Source organism: Panthera tigris, chromosome B2 (genome assembly GCF_018350195.1).
Source record: "Panthera tigris isolate Pti1 chromosome B2, P.tigris_Pti1_mat1.1, whole genome shotgun sequence".
NCBI lineage: Eukaryota > Metazoa > Chordata > Mammalia > Carnivora > Felidae > Panthera > Panthera tigris.
Window position 1 is genome coordinate 96,992,422 of NC_056664.1, and position 21,500 is coordinate 97,013,921.

The following is a 21,500-nucleotide window of genomic DNA, read 5'->3' on the forward strand; positions in this document are numbered from 1 at the left end:
TCTGTTGGATCTCCATTCCTGATCTCTTGATGCTCCATAGCTTTCTTTTACCTTTGGGTGGGGGAGATTCAGATAGCTTCATATTTAGGTAATGACTGATGCAGTCTAGTCCAAATGACAGCTGTGCAATTCAAACACTTCCCCTGTCTCTAGCTCAGGCCTGTCCCAGGATCAGCAGTGCAGAAGGCGGAGTGATTTGTTCTTCCCCTTTCTCCCCTCCTCCTCCTTTCTCTGCTTGCCTGGCTTCTGCAGGGTCAGGATGAGAGGGAAGGAAGATTACAGAAAAACAGTGGAGTCTTCAGTGACCAGTTAAAAGCTTTTGGTGTGGTAGACACTGACATGCTAGATCTTTGTTGAGGGGCACAATGGGGGGTTCTTTTGGACCCTGGGGGGACCTCCCCACTGCTCCATTTTTGGATCTCTTAGGACTCTAGTTGAATACCTTGCAACACTGCTTTCTGCTGCCTCCCCTTGCCTTTACACTTGACCTTCTTGAGTAGGCTCCTTTCAGGACAGCTCTAGCCAGGACACCTTTTATGGTGTCCACTTAGGCCACAGGGAGAATAACATCTCCTTTCTCTAATCCATACTCCAGCATCAGTAACCCTCCTGGGAACACGTGTCAAGTATTTCCATGAACACTTCAATAGCCTGCTTCGGTACCTGCCTGTGGATTTCCTCACCTAAACAAGCATCCAGCTGAGGAGGGGGATATCCTCTTGTTATATACTCAATCCTGGTCTTTTTGGATGCTTCTCTTGGGACTACCTGCTCTTAGCATGAGGTTTATCTGAGGGAAATAGATGCCACAGCATTCCTTACTTAGCTAACAGCTTTCTACCTTGATTACTTCAGTTACACTTTGTTTTTAGGAATATTTTTGCCTTTTGTTTTTCTTTTTGAAGTAATTCCTGCATGGGTATGACTAATACTCTCTTTAGAATGTAGGGAAACTTGTTTCTCCTTGTCCTTAGCTTTGAGCTTTTGCTGAAATTCTGAACCAACAGGAAAACTCCATTCCTTATTCCATTATGATGTTTATTTATTTTTGAGAGAGAGACAGAGACAAAGCATGAGCAGGGGAGGGGCAGAGAGAGAGGGAGACACAGAATCCAAAGCAGGCTCCAGGCTCTGAGCTGTCAGTGCAGAGCCTGACACAGGGCTCAAACCCACAAACTGTGAGATCATGACCTGAGTCAAAGTTGGATGCTTAACCAACTGAGCCACCCAGGCACCCTTTTTTTTTCTTTAAGTGTTTATTTATTTATTTTGAGAGAGACCGAGAGAGTGGGGGGAGGGGCAGAGAAAGAGAGGGAGAGAGAGAATCCCAAGCAGTCTCCGAGCAATCAGTCTGGAGCCTGATGCAGGGATAGATATCACAAACTGCGAGATCATGACCTGAGCCGAAGTGGGACGCTTAAACAACTGAGCCACCCAGGCGCCCCTCATCCCATTATAGAAGCCATTGTCATCAGCAGTGTCATCTTCAAATTATGAGAGATATTAATAGTAATAAGAATTAGAGTATGGCTCAACCAGAGAAACTAGTTTTCTTTTAACTGACTGGCCAAACCATCTTCCCCTGACCAACACAAATATTCTATTATCATGAGGCCTTTAGAGAAAGGTTCAGTATAACATATGTTAGTAGTACTTTATTTAAAAACTCTAGGGGCGTCTGGGTGGTGTAGTTGGTTAAGCATCTGACTCTTGATCTTGACTCAGGTCATGATCTCATGGTTCGTGAGTTTGAACCCCACATCGGGCTCTGTGCTGATGGTGGAGAGCCTGCTTTGGATTCTGTCTCTCCTTCTCTCTGCCCCTCCCCTGCTTGTGCGCGCGCGCGCGCACACACACACACACACACACACACACACACACACACTTTCTCTCTCTCAAATAAATTTAATAAAACCTGTAATCAAAGTAATTTTACTTAAAAAAGTCTTTAGAGTATACTTAGTTTTATTTTTATGGAAAGAAAAAGGCTGTCATCGTGTAAATGTCTTTTGGTTAAATGGAGTAGGGATTCATTTAGGTTACAGAAAGAAATGGAGATTTAGAGCAAGACTACATATGCAAATAACAATGAAGGGCATCTCCCTCATACAGCCAGGCCTCAGCCGGCTTTACATCAGTGGCTCTGAAAGCAGCCAGTGACTTGATTGGCGGTAGTAACATGTTCTTGCCGATTCTTCCTCCAGTCCTCTGCTGTTCGTGTCATTGACTTACTTTGTTGTTCCTTTCCCCCGTGTCCATTTCCATTTCTGTTTGTTCTACCAGCTTATTAACTCTCTTCCTGTATCAGTGGTTTAAATTCCTGGGTAAGAACCTGATAGGACATCCAATCACTTTATCCCTGTTTGGGCAGAGCTTTCATACCGCGTTTTTCAGAGGCCGCCAGCCAGTGTACAGATCATATCTCTGCCTAAGGTACCATCCAGGGCTTCCATAAGTGTGGTGATTTCCCCCTAGAAGTAGACTGTGAGTGTGGTGGCCACTATGATTGGCCAGTCCAGCACAATGGTTATAGGAAGTAATAATGAGTTATCCCTTTAGATGGCCACCCCTTCTTTTTCCAATATTTCCAAAAGTCTATAGGTGAGTAAAGAACTAAAAAGTTTGGAAAATGTAGACTGCTTATGTACTGTGCACCTAATTATAGTTTGTAATACAGATGGTCTTCCAAATAAAATATTGGCGTAGTTCCGTGTCATAGCCAGGAAACAGGATGTTTTACTTAACTGGGTTTTTGGCTATCTGAGAGTTAAATTGCTTTCATGAATGTTCTATTTTGTTCTGTTTCTAGTCCTTTCTCTCCCTTTTAGAAATACAGTCCTTTTTTTTCCTCCTCCCCATTCTGTATCATCCTTGGGGCTCAACTTACTGTGAGTGGTGAACTCACATCCAGTGAAAAGTATCCTTTAATCATTAAAGTATCTGGTTGCCAATGCAACATTTTTTTTTTTTTTTTCCTTTAAAATTGTTGTTTGGCTCTTTTTAGGGGTATTCTCCCACATTTTGTCTTTTGATTTCTGAATATGGAAGTGATGCATCTGCCTAGTAAATTGATAGCTATTTAGCAATATGTAAATGTAATATTTAGTATATAGGATCCCTGGTTTTAAGGTGTAGTTGTAATCTTATAGAAGTAAGAGATTAGACATCTCGGTAGTTTTAAACACATCTACTGAAATCTTATATTTGTTAAGTCCTAATGCATCCGTGAATAGTCTTTTGTAGACAAATCAACATCTCTTTGTGATGGTATTTATCCTGTAGTTCCTAAAGCTTGCCAAATCTTTAACATTGAAAAAGACCCCAACATCTAACATAATTTGAATAAAACATACATAAAAGCTTTAGTGTTTTTTTTTTTTTTTTTTTTAAAGAGCTAGAAGTTTATTGAATAGAGGAGACGGGGTTCTTCACCTTCAGACCACACCAGGGAGCTACCCTGGCCAAGACCTTCAGGTGTCTGAGGAGTACTAGGGTTATACAGCCAAAGACCCGAAGAGAGGAAGGAGAGGGAGGGTAGGATCCCTCCGAAGGGCAAGAGAGGAAATTCCTCACCATTCTGGGCAAGGGCAGTCTGGCTGGTTCCCTCAGGGGCTTTGGATCCTCATTGAGGAGTAACATCAGCCCAAGGTCCAGTTTTTACAGACAGTATGTCTTTCTCTGACTGACTTTTTTCGTTTAGCGTAATACACTCTAGCTCCATCCAGGTCGTTGCAAATGGCAAGATTTTATTCTTTTTTTTATGGCTGAGTAATGTCCCATTGTGTATATACATACCGCATCTTCTTTATCCATTCATCAGTTGAGGGACATTTGGGCTCATCCGGGTGCCTGTATCCCTTTGAATCAGTATTTTTGTATCCTTTGGGTAAATACTTAGTAGTGCAATTGCTGAGTCATAGAGTAGTTCTATTTTTAACTTTTTGAGGAACCTCCATACAATTTTCCAGAGTGGTTGCACCAGTTTGCATTCCACCAGTGTAGGAGGGTTCCCCTTTCTCAGCATCTTATGACACCTGTTGTTTCTTTTATTGTTAATTTTAGCTATTCTGACAGGTGTAAGGTGGTATTGTTGTGGTTTGATTTGTATTTTCCTGATGATGAGTGATCTTTTCATGTGTATGTTAGCCATCTATATGTCTTTTATGGACAAATGTCTATTCGTGTTGTCTGTCCATTTCTTAACTGGATTATTTGTTTTTTGGGTGTTGAGTTGTAGAAGTTCTTTATGTACTTTGGATACTAACCCTTTATTGGATATGTCATTAGCAACTATCTTCTCTCATTCTGTAGGTTGCCTTTAGTTTTGTTGATTGTTTCTTTTGCTGTGCAGATGCTTTTTATTTTGATGAAGTACCAATAGTTATTTTTGCCTTTGTTTCCCTTGCCTTAGGAGACATATCTAGTAAGAAGTTGCTACAGCTGATGTCAAAGAGGTTACTGCCTGTGTCCTCCTTTAGGATTTTAATGGTTCCCTGTCTTACATTTAGGTCTTGAATCCATTTTGAATTTATTGTGTATAGTGTAAGAAAGCAGTCCAGTTTCATTCTTTTGCATGCTGCTGTGCAAATTTCCTAGCACTATTTGTTGAAGAGACTGTCTTTTTTTCCATTGGATTCCTGCTTTGTTGAAGATTAATTGACCACATAGTTGGAGACCTATTTCTTCTAAAAATAAGCACTGATATGCCAAGAAGAAGGAAAATTTGGGCTACTAGGTTTTTTTAGTGAAAGGAGAACTTTAATTATAAACTTGTTGATTTTGGAAAGTAGGATTTATGATTTTATTTTTCTTCTAAGCTTATTGAGAAATTTTTGACATTTAGCTTAGGAAAGTTCAAGGGGTACAATGTGATGATTTGATACTCATGTATTACAAAAGATTACCACAATGAAATTAGTTAATATCACCATCCCCTCACATAATTACCATTTTATTTTTGTGATAAACCATTTAAGATCTACTGTCTTAACTAATTTTGGGTATATAATACAGTATTATTAATTTTAGTCACCATGCTGTACATTAGATCCCCAGAACTTATCCTATAGCTGGTGGTTTGTACTCTTGGACCAGTATTTTGCCATTTCCCCCAGGCTCCAGCCCCTGGTAACCACCATTTTACAAATTTGGCTTTTTTAGAATTCTACATATAAGTGGGAAAATACAGCATTTGTCTTTGGGTGACTTTTTTCACTTAGCTATATGAGTATTTGGTTTTTGTTTTAAAAAAAATTTTTTTTTCAACGTTTTTTATTTATTTTTGGGACAGAGAGAGACAGAGCATGAACGGGGGAGGGGCAGAGAGAGAGGGAGACACAGAATCGGAAACAGGCTCCAAGCCATCAGCCCAGAGCCTGACGCGGGGCTCGAACTCACAGACCGCGAGATCGTGACCTGGCTGAAGTCGGACGCTTAACCGACTGCGCCACCCAGGCGCCCCTGGTTTTTGTTTTTAATGTAAGCTCTACACTCATCATGGGGCTGGAACTCACAACCCCGAGATCAGGAGTCACATGTTCTACCATCTGAGCCATCCAAGTGCCCCTGGGCATTTGTTTTTAATGCAGATATTTAAACGTTCATTATAGTGGACTTTTTTTTCATTGTACTCCTAAGAAACTTGCTGTAAAGCTAAACTATAATATTAAAATAAAATGCATCTGAATTATTGATGAGAAAAAAAACTGGTGGCAGTGTATTAGGCTGCTTTGATGTACCTGTATAACGATGTTTTCTGTATTAAAAATTTGAAAAAGTTATGAGCAGATGACCATTATATAGAAGCAACAAACTATGAAAAATGAGCATTTATGAACACTTTACCTTTGTTATCAAATAAAACTTACAACCAGGTTAATCTGACACATTTAATGTATGCATAATTGTTATTGTGCTGTGAGGTAATTAGGCATAAATGGTAAGTAGTTCATGTAAATCACTATAATTAGAATTACTTTTACACAGCCAAATCAAGCATTTCTAGAGTCAGGGAGGGAGAGAATTAAATAGAGTGTGGAGCTACTGTGAACATCTCTGTTTCCATTAATCAGGGGTATACAGGCAGCCAGGTTTTTTCATCTCTTGGGAGGCGACATCATAGCCTAAGAGACCTGGGAATAGGAGTGGAAGGCACGGTATTCCTTTCCTTTTCCTCCTGCTCTCTACAAAATAATTTTCAGCTTTTCCCTAATGAGAAATTATTTCAACTTCCTCTTACATCCTATCATCTTTTATTTGGATACTTGTTCTTACCCTCCTAAGAACAATGCATAGATTGCGTAGAAAAGACCTGTCCTGCCTTGAAAGCCAGCTAATCTCAGGTCTTGATGCTTTTCTTGTTCTGGCTTCTAGTACTTGGAGGCTATGAGCAGGATACCTGGAATGCTGGGCTGTAGCCTTTCCTCGTAGGGGATGTGGGAGCCCTACTTGTCTGAATCCAAGACTAGGCTATTTGCTGCTTTTCCTCAGTTCTTCCCTTCTCTCTTCCACCTAAGGGAGTGAATACTTATTCTCTCCATTCTTCTTAGAACCAACATTTCCTATAGGTAAAATGGGTTGAGCAGCATGATTTGGTTAAATTTTCTCTGATCCCTTCATTTATTAGAAAACCATAAACAACATTGAATACAAATGGGCAACATCTGTAGCTATATACAGCTTTATTGAAGACCAGGAATATTTTTATTTTTTTACTTTTTAAAAAATATGTAACATTTTTATTTATTTTTGAGAGACAGAGAGATACAGGGTGCAAATGGTGGAGAGAGAGAGGGAGACACAGAATCCAAAGCAGGCTCCAGGCTCCCAGCTGTCAGCACAGAGCCCAGTGTGGGGCTTGAACCCACGAACTGCAAGATCGTGACCTGAGCCGAAGTCAGATGGTCAACCGATTGAGCCACCCAGGTGCCCCAGGAATAATTTTTGAATGAATGTTTCTTGTATCAAATTTTCTGAAAGCTGTAGCAAAATTATGTCCTAACCCAATGTTGGTATTGTCTGTAAGAAGTAAGATCAGGAGTCAGACCACATTGTTTATTGAGAACTAACATATCCCAGACTCATTTAAAATCTGAAATTTGAGAAACAGAGTGTAATAGGCCTGTTTCCATCCACAGAATAATTAACCAGTGCATTCAGTTTTATTTTCTAAGGTGAAATTTCTAAGCCATCAACATAGATGAGAATATCTTTAATAAGTCCCTTGAAATGAATTTAAAGGAAGGGATATAGCCCTACTTCATAATGTTGATGATTGGAATGCTTTCTGTCTTTATCAACCAAAGCTGACTACTTTGGTTATGGAAGCAAAATTACATAGGCCATAAAGAGGAATCAGTACTGTGGAATCTATGCTGAGATTATAGTCAGATCTCTAGATCACAGGTTGGCAATTATTTATTTATTTACTTATTTGGCAAATATTTTAGGCTTTGGGAACCGTATGACCTCTCTCCCAATTACTCGGCTCTGCTGTAGTCAAAGCAGCCACAGAAATACATAAATAAATGTACTTCAACAATACTTATTTACAAAAACAGGCGTCAGGCTGAGTTTAGCCCACAGGTCATAACTTGCTGACTCCTGCTCTAAATGAGCGCTACCTGAGCAGATTTGATGGCTGGTGGGAGACCACTCATTATATTCACAATTCTACTTAAACTGTACTTAGTCTAGCTTTTCAGTCTAATTTCCCATTACCTCTCTTTATATATACCTGCCTCTAGTCAACAGAACCATTCAGTGTTCCATTAGACAGACAAATGGAACAAAATAGAAAGTTCAGAACTTGAATGAAAACTTGATATGCTATTGACTTGGCACTGAAAATCAGTGGGGAAAAAGATGGTCTAGTCAATAAATATGGATGAGAGGCTGAGAAAATTGATTATGTGAAAAGTAAAATAAAATTAGGTATCTTTTTCTTTAAACATAAACATAAATTACATAGAATTAATGTCTTAAACTTCTTGAAGAAAATATAAAGGAATATCTTTATGAACCTGGGAATAGTAAAAATTTCCTATATAAGATAGGAAAACCTAAATTATGAAGATAAAGATGGATACATTTGACTATACTAAAATTTAAAACTTTTAGCTGAGAAAAAGTGACGTAGAAAAGGTGAAAAGGCAGAACACAGACTGGGAGAAAATACTTGCATTAAAAATAATTGATTGTGGATTGTTATCTAGATTGCATAAAGAACTATCAAAAACAGAAGAAAAAACACCTCAGTAGAAAAATGGATGAAGAGTCTGTCTTGTGGGGATAACTAGCAGATGCCACAAAACTGGATAAATAAATCAGAATGTATTTCTAAAATGGAATGTTGCGTAACATGGGGATGTTTTCTCTGAGGAAATAGGATACAAAGGGAGGCTTCAGTTGTGTCTGATATTGTATCTTAAATTTTGGGATAAATATGTTAAAATATAAAGATTTGAAAAAGTTGGGTGGTAGGTAACTAGCTATTCAATATTTTATCCAATTTATCCTATTTATTATATTCTATAGTAAAAATATTTTAAGTGTAATTGTTAGATATTTCAACAGATTTCTTAAAATCATTTTTAGGGGCACCTGGGTGGCTTGGTCGGTTGAGCATCCGACTTTGGTTCAGGTCATGATTTCACGATTCGTGGGTTGGAGCCCTGTGTTGGGCTCTGTGTTGACAGCTGAGAGCCTGGAGTCTGCTTCAGATTCTGGGTCTCCCTCTCTCTCTACCCCTCCCCCGCTCATGCTCTGTCTCTGTCTCTCAAAAATAAATAAACATTAGAAGAAACTTTAAAAATACAATTTAAAAATCATTTTGGGGAAATTACAACTTGATGATGTAATTTTAGACTCTACTGTTTCATCATTTGCTTCTTACAAATAGACTAAAGAAGGGGAACTATTAGCACATAGCTCAGAAAGGCCTAGAAAGTACTATAGACTTTTTAGCAATGGAAATTTTTTTCTCTTTCTGAAGTTCCATAAGCTGAATTGTCTTGGCTTAAATCTTTTTCATGAGTGCCAGATGTTTCTGAGTTCTATATATGTAGTTAGGTATTCATTTTTATTTATTTATTTTTTTAATGTTTATTTTTGAGAGAGAGAGAGAGAGAGAGAGCAAATGGGGGCAGGGCAGAGAGAGAGGGAGGCACAGAATCTGAAGCAGACTCCAGGCTCTGAGCTGTCAGCGCAGAGCCCGATGGGGGGCTCAAACCCATGAACCGCGAGATCATGACCTGAGCCGAAGTCAGACGCTTAACTGACTGAGCCACCCATGCACCCCTGTAGTTATGTGTTCATTTAATGTTGATTTAATCTTATCTTATGTTTGGTAATGTTTTGTCTTTTTCAAATAATGTGCCCATTTCAAGTACTGGGGAAATAATGAGCCAAGTGTTTTCTTGCTTTTTTTTTTTTTCTTTTCTTTTTTTTTTTTAAATTTAAATCCAAGTTAGTTAACATATAGTGTAATAATGTTTTCAGGAATAGAATTTAGTGATTCATCACTCACATATAACACTCAGTGCTTATCCCAACAAGTGCTCTCCTTAATGGCCATTGCCCAGTTAGCCCATCCCCTCACTAAACACCCCACCAGCAACCCTCAGTTTGTTCTGTGTATTTAAGAGTCTCTTATGGTTTGTCTCCCTGTCTGTTTTTATATTATTTTTACTTCCCTTCCCCTATGTTCACCTTTTTGTTTCTTAAATTCTACATATAAGTGAAATCATATGATGTCTTTCTTTGACTAATTTTGCTTAGCATAATACACTCTAGTTCCATCCGCATTGTTGCAAATGGCAAGATTTCATTCTTTTTGATTGCTGAGTAATATTCCGTTGTATATATATACCACATCTTCTTTAGTCATTCAAGAACAATATTTCTAACACATAATCTGATTATACCATTCTCCCATTTAGGGTTCTTGATGCCCTTGGGGAAAAGTACAGACACATTAGTGTGTTCTACAGGGTCCTTGAGAACCTGGTCCCTGCTTCTAGCCAGCCTCATCTGTTTTAATTCTCTGCCATTAAAGCACCAGCTGTGACAAACTATTTGAAGCACCTTGGGCAAGACTAGGACCTTCTCTTGCCTTGGAGTCTGCCAATGCTACATCTCATCTTCTTTTGTTTAGCACCTCTCATATTGCCCACCTGGTGACCACATATTCCTTTAGTAAATACTTTGTTTTCTGAATCTTCTGGGTCTGCAGAGCCTAGCTCACTGCCTGGCACAAAGTAGGTGCTCAGTCCTTAATCCTTGTTTGCAGAATAAATGAAAAATGAATGACAAAGCCATCATTGAAGATTCAGAAGACAATTCTCTGTCAATTCTCTGATAATTCTGAATGATAGGCTATCAGTCTATCCATGTGTCTGTGTGAGTGTTGGTGTCTCTGTGAGTTTCTATATCCATATGTGTCTCTGTGGATGTGTTTGTATTCTCATTCCCTCCTTAGCATCAGTTTTTGATAATCCAGGAGAAGCCTGGAAGGTCACTTTAATTCTTCAAATTCAGAACTTCAACCAGGGATATTCAGACCAAGGGATATTTTTCACATTTTTTTTTTTTTAAATGAATTCCAGGTTGGTTTGAGAATTATGCTTGTGTCTTGGATATCCCTCTGAACTAGTAGTGGACCGGAATAGATCACACCTAGTATAGCTTTGTCCAAGCCAGTTAGAATCAGAGTACCAGTTAGGAGTGAGTGGACAGTGTAGATTTGCTGAAGAAATTACCTGCCGTCATTTGTTTCCCAGTGGCACATGTAGACACTTAAAAATGCTTGTTGCTTGAATGCATGAGGCATTAAAAAGTCATTTGCATCCTCAAACTATGTTATAATAAAAAATAGAGCCATTTCTTATCCTAGTTGTTCTAGAGGTTTAAGCTCACCCCCCTCCCCGCCCCCCCCCCATACATATTTGCTATTTAGGTACATAAATAGGCTTAATTATAGGAGTAAACTGAACAAATTGGTGTACTTTAGGTTAGGAGGGTTCTTCTGCAATTCAACTGAAGGCATTTTAAAAAAGATTTTCATTTAAAGAGCCTTTATGGGTGCTAACATATAGTTCATTCTTTTAGTTTTTAAAGATCTCCTTAGAAACCTGAAGTGATCTACTTTTATCAGAAAGTGGTCTATGTTGAGAATGATATAATGCTAGTTTTTAAAAGATGTAATTATGCCCAGCATTCCAGCTGGAATCATTGTCTCTGATTCTATCATTTTTGGAGATAATAATGGAATGATGAGGGGAGTGGGGAGAAACAGGAAAAGTAGTATTCCTGCATTTTAAACAAATTGAAAACAACCCTTTTTATTTTAAAGCACCACCCTTATTATCTAATTGTCCTAATGGAAATTATGCTGGAGTAGCAGGTGGGGAGTAACCCGGAAAGGTGGAGGACATGCTATTTCAATTTATAACTTTGGTGAAAATCACCTCGGATTACTTTTTAATGCTAGAATTTTTAACATAAGGAACAAAACATAAGTTAAAATGATTAAATCAAAATATTCAGAATGAGGAAAACAAATGTTTACTTTGCCGCAGTTAAAGGAATAGTTTTGGTAACAGTTTTGAAAGCAGTTGTCTAAAATGTAAATATGCAGATACTTTTGGAATAATTTTAGACTGAATTCAAAAGTAAAAGCATTTCACCAAAGGGGGGGGGGTGGGGAGTAAAAACAATTTAGTTATTAGTCACCACATTTTTTTCCCCAGCTTTTTATTTTGAAAAATTTTGGAGCACCTGGGTGTCTCGGTTAAGCATCCAACTTGGGCTCAGATCATGATCTCACAGTTCTGTTCACGGGTTTGAGCCCCACATCGGGCTCTCTGCTGTCAGCACAGAGCCTGCTCAGATCCTCTATTCCACTTTGGATCCTCTGTACCTACTTCTCTCTGCCCCTACCCCACTCATGCTCTCTCTCTCTCTCTTAAAAATAAGTAACCATTACAAAAATTTTCAACAATACTTAAGTCTATGAATGTTAACAATTTGCCACGTTTGTTTTTTTCTCTCTAAATTATATGTTTTTTTCTTTTTGTTTTTTCTTTAATTACCTGAAAGATGCAACATAATAACCCTTGACCCTTAAAAACATCATTATGTATTTCCTAACAAGGATATTCTCCTGAATAACTATATTACCAGTATCATACCCAAGAAATTTAACACTGGTATAATAGTATTATCTAAAATAGGGTTGCCTGACTTAGCAAATAAAAATACAGGATGTCTGGTTAAATGTAAATTTCAGATAAATAATACTTCTTTAGTGTATGTATGTCTCTTATAATATTTGGGACATAATATATACTAAAAAAATATTTGATGTTAATCTGAAACTCATATTTAACTGGCCATCCTGTATCTTCTCTGGTAACCCTAAATATGAAGCCCATGTTAAAATTTCTTCAGTTGTCCCCTAAATATCCTTTTAACTCTGTGTGTGTTTGGATTCACACTTTGAATTTGATTATGTCTCATAAAATTTTGGTAGAATAATGATTGGATATTTACTTCTTACAATGTAAGCCCCATGTTCAAAAGATTCTATGGGTGTAAATGGGCTTTTATATACTGTATATAAACTTTAAAACATAAATTTCTACTGAATTTAGCAGTTTGGAGTACATCACAGGCAGGACCCCAAACATTGGTGCTATCAGCACATTTTTCATTGGACAGTTGGCAGTTTAGCTGTATTGTTTTGAAAAATTTTAATGACACTCTTTTAACACCTGCTTTTCCTAATCCTCCCTTTTGATTTAAGTTATTACAGCAGGTCTCCTAAACTTAAGAATGCTCTGTGACTAGAGAGTTCTGTGAGATTTTTTGTTTTGTTTTGTTTTGTTTTTTAGATTCCACAGATATATCTTTTTCTTTTATTTTTTTGAAGTTTATTTATTTTTAAATATTTTTAATGTTTTCTTTATTTTTTGAGAGACAGCATGTGAGCAGGGGAGGGACAGAGGAAGAGGGGGACAGAAGATCAGAAGCAGGCTATGCACTGAAAGCAGCAAGCCCAACGATGGGCTTGAACTCATGAACTGCAAGATCACAACCCGAGCCGAAGTCGGATACTCAACTGACTGAGCCACCCAGGCGCCCCTAAGTTTATTTATTTTAAGGAATCTCTAAACCCAACATGGGGCTCAAACTCACAATCCCAGGATCAAGACTTGCATGCTCCTCCAACTGGGCCAGCCAGGCACCCCAGTACATGTCTTTTTCTGCTTGATTTATTTCACTTAGCTTAATGCCCTCAGTGTCCATTCATGTTGTCACAAATGGCAAGATTTCCTTCTTTTTTTATGCCTAATATCCCATTGTAAATATATACCACATTTTCTTTATCTGTTCATCGATTCATATACCCTTAGGTTGTTGTCATGTCTTGGCACATGCAAATAGTGCCACAGTGAACATGGAGGTGCAGATATCTGTCTGAGTTAGTGTTTTCATTTCCTTTGGATAAATGCCCAGAAATGGAAAGCTGGACATCTATGGGGTGCCTCCAAAAGTGTGCAGTGTGACCTCCCCAAAGGGGAGTACGTTAAAATTCACTGTGCTATGAAAAAAAAAAAGATTATAGCAGTTCATATTCTTACCAGTTTATGAGCCTGCCTGTCTCCCTACATCTTTGACAACACTGTATTCTCTCAGACTTCTAGATTTTTGTCATGGCAATATTTCATTGTTATGTTAAATCACACCACTTTTATTGTGAATGAGAAGTACTCTTTCAAATGTTTAAGCCATTTGTATTTGTTTTTCTTACTGATTTATAAAAACTCTGTTTACTAAGGAAATAAATTCTTGTTTCTAATAAATATTGCAAGATTTTTTTCCTTGTCTTTTACTGTTAGCATTTTTTTTCCCCCAAGCAGAAATGGTTAATTTCACTGCTTTAAGTCTTTCTGCCTTTTCCATTATAGTTTTTGGGTTTATGTCTTGCTTTGTAAGACATTACACTTAAAGATTGTAAAAATGAATTCACAGGAAGGCCTTTATAAAGATGTTGATGAAAAGGATTACAGGAGAAGTGAAACATTTAATTTGGTGGTCATGGTTCCTGAAAAGGGGGTGGGGGTGGGGGTGAGGACTGAGATCCAGAAATTGAGAGAACGTTGCATAGGAAGAGGAATCCTCTTACTTTGTCACAGGAGGGAGAGAAGAAAGGATGGGTGCCGATATGGGTGGGATTGCAATTTCATATAGGAAGTTGAAAGAGTTCCACCTCAATGCCTTCTGTTTTCTCTCTAAGGAGAAGTAGGAGACATCTGCTGAAAGTGATGGGGGAGGTGTAGTTCAGCTTGAAGAGAGCTGAGAAGGTTCCAGAGAAGCACTGCAGAAACAGAGAGTGAACTAACCAGAGAAATGGAATTGCTGGCAATATGAAGGGACTGGCGAGAAACTGCACTCTAAAGAGATTTCAGACTGTTTCAGCAATATTCCGAAGGCTGGGTGAACATGATGGGAAGGTTGATTTTCTATTTTTAGCTATCCTTCCATCATTTATTTTTAATTTTATTTCATTATGGTTGGACTAAAGTGATTCTTTGGAACTTATTGAGGTTTCCTTTATGGCTTAGCATATTGACTATATTTGAAATTGGGCTACATGTTCTTGAATATATTCTTTATTTGTTGAACATAGGGTTTACATAGATATAAAATAGCTTGAGTGCACATTGGTGCTCAGATCTTAGAGATGTCTCAAATGATACGATGTTTCTTTCTTTCTTTCTTTCTTCTTTTTTTTTTTGGTGTATAGGCTTTGATGGAAACAGAAATCCGTAAAACAAAGTTTGCAGTCTTCAGCATGAGGGAATGGACCTTGCAATTAGTGGGAACGCCCTGTGCTCTGCCCTGTACTCAGTAGATAAGGAAACAGCAGGCTGTTGAGTTGATAAGTCTTATTTATCCAGGGTCACAAAACTAATAAGTAGCAGAACCAGCATTTTTACACAGCCCTTTGGGGCTCATTTCCAGTATTCTTCTGCTCTTTTATGCTTAGTAGAGGCAGATGATAGGTTACCACTATCTTTCAACATCATCTTTATTTATTTTTAATTAAAAAAATTTTTTTTGTTAACATTTATTTATTTTTGAGAGACAGAGAGAGACAGAACATGAACAAGGGGAGGGACAGAGGGAGAGGGAAACACAGACTCTGAAGCAGGCTCCAGGCTCTGAGCTGGCAGCACAGAGCCCGACGTGGGGCTCGAACCCACAAACCATGAGATCATGGCCTGAGCCAAAGTCGGATGCTCAACCAACTGAGCCATCCAGGTGCCCCTATTTTTTATTTTTTTTAAATTTAATGTTTATTTTATTTTTGAGAGAGAGAGGGAGGGAGGGAGGGGAGGGGCAGAGAGAGAGGGAGAGAGAGGATCCGAAGCAGGCCCTGCACTGTCAGTGGAGAGCACAGTGCGGGGCTCAAACTCATGAACCGTGAGATCATGACCCGAATTGAAGTCAGAGCTCAACCGACTGAGCCACCCAGGTGCGCCCCCCACAACATCATCTTTAAACTTACCATCTGCACAGTCTATATATAGTGTCATTGGAGATTTATCAAAAGCCCAGTGGAGAAGGTGTCGTCAGCCTGCTTTATGAATTTCTGAAGATATAAGTAACATAGCAAATCTTACAACTGGTCACTAATGAAACTTGTTCATCTTCAGAGTTTCAGGGCTTTGTTTAGTGTTAAGTGTATGCATTTAAAGGATAGGGCACGTATCAGAGTCCTGGCAGGAAACCGTTCACAACAGATGTTTCAAATAAAGACTGAATCAAGATGACTTAGTCATGACTTAATCAGGCCTAAGACAGCAAACGAGATGGAGAGCGTAAGGAGGAGCCTGGAGTGGGCTGGAGCTGTGGCATGAGGGCCTGATTGATGGTCCTGAAGGGATTCAGCTCTGCCAGAGACATAGCAATGAAGCCAGGAGGAAACAGGAAGGAATGGTCTGATTTTTCTTTCTTCCCTCTCTTCCATCTCCTGCAAGTAGTATGTCACAGGGGCTAACACCAGCTAGCAGCCAGCCGGCAAGGTTAGCCTCCTGGGGTGCAGAGCTGGAGGGAGGAGATGGTTAGGGGAGGGGAGCAAATAGGAGAATATCAGCACCTAAGAATGATAGCAGGGTGGAGTTTTCTGAGACCTAAGAACAAATGATAGAAATTAAAACACTATAGGGGTGCTTGGGTGGCTAGGTCGGTTAAGAGTCTGAGGTCAGGTCATGATCTGAAGGTTCATGGGTTGGAGCACCACTTTAGAGTCTGTGCTGAGAGCATGGACACTGCTTGGGATTCTGTCTTTCTCTCTCTGTTTCTGCAACCCCCCCCCCCCCCCCGCCCCCCGCCCCGCTCCTCCCCTACTCACGCTGTGGTCTCAAAATAAACTTAAAAAAATTAAAGCATCATAAAGGAAATTTAATGGAACTGAAAAATAGGGTAAATTGTGAGAAAATGTAAATTAGGAGCATGTAAATGATGTGGGTTTCTGTCTAAGTCGTTTTGAAGAAAATTGTGAACCTTACTTTCTGTGAATTCACTACTATAAATAAGGAATTTTAAAACTTTAGGACCCATTTTATAGTCTTCTAAATAGTCTTACTGTTCACCATTTGATTCTGATTTTCCCCTTAAAATACAGATTTTTATCTTTTTATTTATTTATTTATTTTTTTGAGATTTTAACTAATCTCTACACCCTATCTCTACTTGGGGCTCAAACTAAACTTACAACTCCAAGATCAAGAGTCACACGCTCTACTGACTGAACCATCCAGGTGCCCCAAACTATAGATTTTTAGGGGTGCCTGGGTGGCTTAGTTGGTTGAGCATCCGACTTTTGCTTTGGGCTGAGGTCATGATCTTCCGGTTCGTAGGTTCAAGCCCCACATTGGGCTCTGTGCTGGCAGTAAGGAGCCTGCTTGGGATTCTACCTCTCCCTCTCTCTCTGCCCCTCCCCTGTGCACATGCTCTCTGTCTCTCTGTCAAAATGAATACAAATTTAAAAAAACCTTAAAAAAATATATAGATTTTTAAACCCCTTGAAATAATTTCAGTAATTTTTGGATGACTGAAAGTATATTAGGAGAAAATTGAAAAAGTGAAAAGTGAAAATACTTGGAGTATATTTTGTTTAGGTAGATGGTATCTAACATGTTATAATTATAATATAATATGTATATTTAATACATATTATATAATTTAAAAATATGTATGTAATATATAGTGTAATATAACATTTGCCAAAATGTTTTTTTCCAAAATATGTTGAGTTTGAGTGGGTAAAACAGAAGATAGGAAGGACCAAATGCCGGTTTTTTTTTTTTGGCAGCATTGAGTTCTCTCTGTGTCATCTTTTCCTCCCAATCTTTAGTTTTTGCCTCGAACTTCATTTATTTAGCATATATTGGTGATCTCATGTGGATAGTACTAGAGACCCTAGACTATTCCCGCAAAGTGTGTTATGAAGAATTATGAATTGCTATGACCCTTGGAGTTAGCTAATACAGAACATTGCTTTCAAAAGATTTTTTAAAATTTATTTTGAGAGAGAGGGTAGATGGGGGAGGGGCAGGGAGAGGCGGGTGGGGAAAGAGACTCCTAAGCAAACGCCATGCTGTCAGCACAGAGCCAGATGGGGGCTCTGTCTCACAAACCATGAGATCATGACCTGAGCCGAAATCAAGAGTCTGTCGCTTAATTGACTGAGCCATCCAGGCGCCCTTCAAAAGATTTCTAATACATAGACTATACTTAGAGATTATGAAGTTCTATGTAAGCTTTCCAATTTGAAGCTGTTCTAAAATTATTTAAGAGCATAATGCTTTTTTCTGGCAAGTTGAAAATAGCATAACCAGTGTACAAGAATGGCTCGTATAAGATCTTAAAACAAAACAAATTAAGAGGTTTTGGCAGGAATGGAATCTGTTTTCAGCTGAGATTTAAGAATAGATTGAGAGTTAATGTGCAGAGGAACACAGGGAATGCAGTCAGCTGGCAAAATCAAAGCAAAGAACGTCCTTTTGCCTAAATGGTGGGGAAGGGGCATGCTAGAGTCAGGGGCTGGATTTGTAGAGAAGGCTGAGAGGGGCAGGAAAGCAAGAGAAGTTTCTGAGACATGTTGGAGTGAACTCACAGACTAAAAAACAACAGCCATTATGTACTAGATTGTATCTAGCCTTTGAGTATGTTCTCAGCCAAAATCCTGACTGCTCTGGTTTGTTCTAAGAGGCATAACCTTTGCCTCTTTCCGCTTTTACCCTTCCTGAATTCTCTCTGCTCTTGCTTACTTTGGTTTTTTGCACAGGTATCTAGAAATTTGCAGAGTTCAAAGGTTACTTTTCTAAGTGGAACAAAATTTAGTATGGTTATTTGGGTTGACAGTAGTATCAGGCAAAGAGAAGTTGCATTTTGTTTCTTCCTTGGAGCCCTCCATCCTCCTGTTTTGATCTGGACTTGATTGCTTTCTTCATCCGCTTGTGTCTCTGCTTCTGGAGCCACTCTCTATCTCACCAGGGCTTCCTTCACAGGATCCTTTGTCTTTCCTGGAGCCTAGGAGTTCCTATTTCTGTTAGGGGGATATTATTAAGACCCGCTATGTATGGGGGCACCTGGGTGGCTCAATCAGTTAAGTGTCTGTCTTGGGCTCAGGTCATGATCTGATGGTTTGTGAGTTTGAGCCCTACGTCGGGTTCTGTGCTGACAGCTTGGAGCCTGGAGGCTGCTTCAGATTCTGTGTCTCCCTCTTTCTCTGCCACTTCCCCGCTCACACTCTGTCTCTCTCTCTCAAAAATAAATAAACGTTAAAAAAATAGACCTTCTATGTATGGAATGTCAATTTTCCATTTTCATACTTGATGGATACTTAGGGTCGATTAGATTGGAAATCGTTGCCCCTCAAATCTTATTCAAGTCTTTATCTGTTGTTTGTGACTTGTTACCCTACTCCTTTGTCACCCTCCCCAGTGGCCACCTCAGACATTTGTAGAATGTTTCCTCTATCCCTGGTGTGTAAAATTTCAGGGTTATGACTTGGTATTGGTTTTATTTCCCTCTCTCTGCTGGGCACTTACTCTTTCCTCTCAAATCTAGAAATGAAGTCCTTCAGATCTGAGAAAAATCTTGGTATTATTCCTTAGATAACTTCCTCCTCTATTTTCCCTTTCTGGAATTCCTTTTTTTTTTTTGGCCAGACATTGGACCTCCTGGTGAATTAATCCAGTAATCTTATATTTTCCATTTATTATTGTTGCTGTTTATTGTATTTTCATTTTTTAACAAATGTTTGTTTATTTTGAGAGAGAGAGTGGTGGAGGGGGAGAGCAAAAGAGGGAGATAGAGAATCCCAAGCAGGCTCTGGAGCTGTCAGCACAGAGCCCGATACAGGACTCGATCTCACGAACCATGAAATCATATTCTGAGTCCAAATCAAGAGTCAGAAGCTTAACCAACTAAGCCACCTAGGCACCCCTAAAGACTTTGTATTTTTAAAGTAATCTTTACACCCAACATGGGGCTTGAATTTACAACCCCAAGATTAAGAGTCACATGCTCCACTGCCTGGGCCAGCCAGGTGCCCCTCTGCTACCATATTTTATTTATTTATGTATTTATGTACTTATGTATTTATGTATTTATTTTTTAGACAGGCAGTAGGGTTTATTGGTAGTCATGAATAGGGAAGGTATAGTGCCAAGTTTCTCATGAGTGCAGAGCCTGCCATTTTTCCAAGAGGCCATAATTAGGGATGTATTTGACCCCACAGCCATCTGGGATGAGCTGTTTTCCTACTACCATGAATTCAAATTCATCCACATTAAACTTAGTAAATTCCCATTTCTTAGAAATGGGACATCTTCTGTCAGCCAGAGAACTTGAACTTGGCCTTGTGTGGGGCGTCAATCACATGTTCCTTGTTTTGCAGCTTGGTTACAGGTGGAGCCTAGATTGGAGATGGGGTGAGGTCGTACATCAATGTCCACTGGAAAGGGCTGTCTCCAAGGTCCCTTAGGGCAACCCATACAATCACCAGGCCGCATACACTACCAAGGAGGCTACTGTTCGCAGCCATTGCATACTGAGCCCCCACAGGGAAAGAGCACAGCCTACTTACTTAATTGGCTGCAGATCTGCTACCATATTTTAAATTTCATTCTTAATGTTCCTTTTTAAAAATTGCATTTTGTTCTTGCTTTACAGTTTTAAAAGCTTTTCTCGTTTTCCCCAGCATATTAATTATACTGATTCCAGTTTTATTTTGAAGTTTCCTTTTGCTGTCTAGGTAGTCTCTGTTTCCTCTGAGTTTTTATCCTCTCTGTACTCTTGCTCTGGTCTCCAGCTTTCATCTTGGGCATTTTTCTTTTCACGTTTCTATTGATTCTTGGTTGTCAATTCATTTTAGCATCTTTTCAGATACTGACAAGCCGATCGAAGGCTCCATCATAAGAGGGTGGTTGATTGGTGGTGCTCTGTTGTGAGGTGATCTAATAGGGACCAGGTATTTCTTTGGGAAAAGTCCACACATAAGTACCTTTGGGCTTTTTCTTTTCTGTAGACTATTTAGTGTCTCCAGAAAAATTCCTCTGCTCTCTTGCTAGCTGGGAATGAGCTAGGCTGTCGTTGTTTGGGGAGCCCACTTGGGGAAGACGGCATAGTTATTAAATGATGTAAGGGATGTAAACTCCAGTTGTGTGACTTCAGCCCTTGTCCTGGGCTGCTGTGATTCTTGCCTCCTACATTAAAATGGAAGTTGGGCTTCATAGCTTTTACATTAAGTTTTTTGTACTCATTATGTATAATAGCCTGTTTTACTCCTATATGTTATAGTTAGGAACACTGTGTATATGGTGATATTTAATTATTTCCATGTTAGAGATTTATAATTTGTTCTTAATTTACAGCTGTTTTCAAGGAGCAAACCTCCAAGGGGCCTGTATGTTTATGGAGATGTTGGTAAGTGTGCTAAAATAAGTTTTGAGTGGTCCAAACAGGAAATTTCCCAGCTTTAGCCCAGGGATATTTCCATTTCCATCCCTCAGTCTGCCACCAGGTAGGGAATAGGATGGGGCAAAGTAAAACAGGAGGAGAGGATAGGGGAGAGGTGGGAGCTATCTTAATTTTCACTTTCACTTTTCATAGAGAAGTGACCTGAGCTGAAGTCGGATGCTTAACCGACTGAGTCACCAGGCGCTCCTAGGCACCCCTATTCTTAATGGATGAGTGGTTATGTTTCCTTGGTCTCCCACATCTACATACTGGGCACAAAGACTTACCTTTTCATGGAAACCTTATGAGCTATTGCTTACCTTCTAGATTTAACTAATCAATGAATGTCTGCTTCTTTTCTGACTTGTTCTTGGTGAAATTGTCTGTTGTTTGGCTTCTGTTTCCTTCAAACAAGTTCTTTTCTCCTGGTCCTAAACCTTTCCCTGTTTACCCACATTTATTGATGT

At 39.1% G+C, this 21,500-nt stretch overlaps 1 protein-coding gene and 1 non-coding gene across 5 annotated transcripts in view; one reads left to right on the forward strand and one right to left on the reverse strand.

Moving 5' to 3' along the window:
• AFG1L (AFG1 like ATPase) overlaps nucleotides 1-21,500 on the forward strand; it is a 196,737-nt gene that overhangs the window by 34,817 nt on the left and 140,420 nt on the right. For all 4 annotated transcript variants that reach the window (XM_007078748.3, XM_042986922.1, XM_042986923.1 and 1 more), the window contains exon 4: nucleotides 20,949-21,000. In XM_007078748.3, coding sequence (XP_007078810.2) covers nucleotides 20,949-21,000 — 52 coding nt within the window. The remainder of the gene's footprint in view (nucleotides 1-20,948; nucleotides 21,001-21,500) is intronic.
• LOC122238945 lies at nucleotides 20,038-20,175 on the reverse strand. The gene has a single exon (XR_006218082.1). It is a non-coding gene; the product is annotated as a small nucleolar RNA SNORA70 (small nucleolar RNA).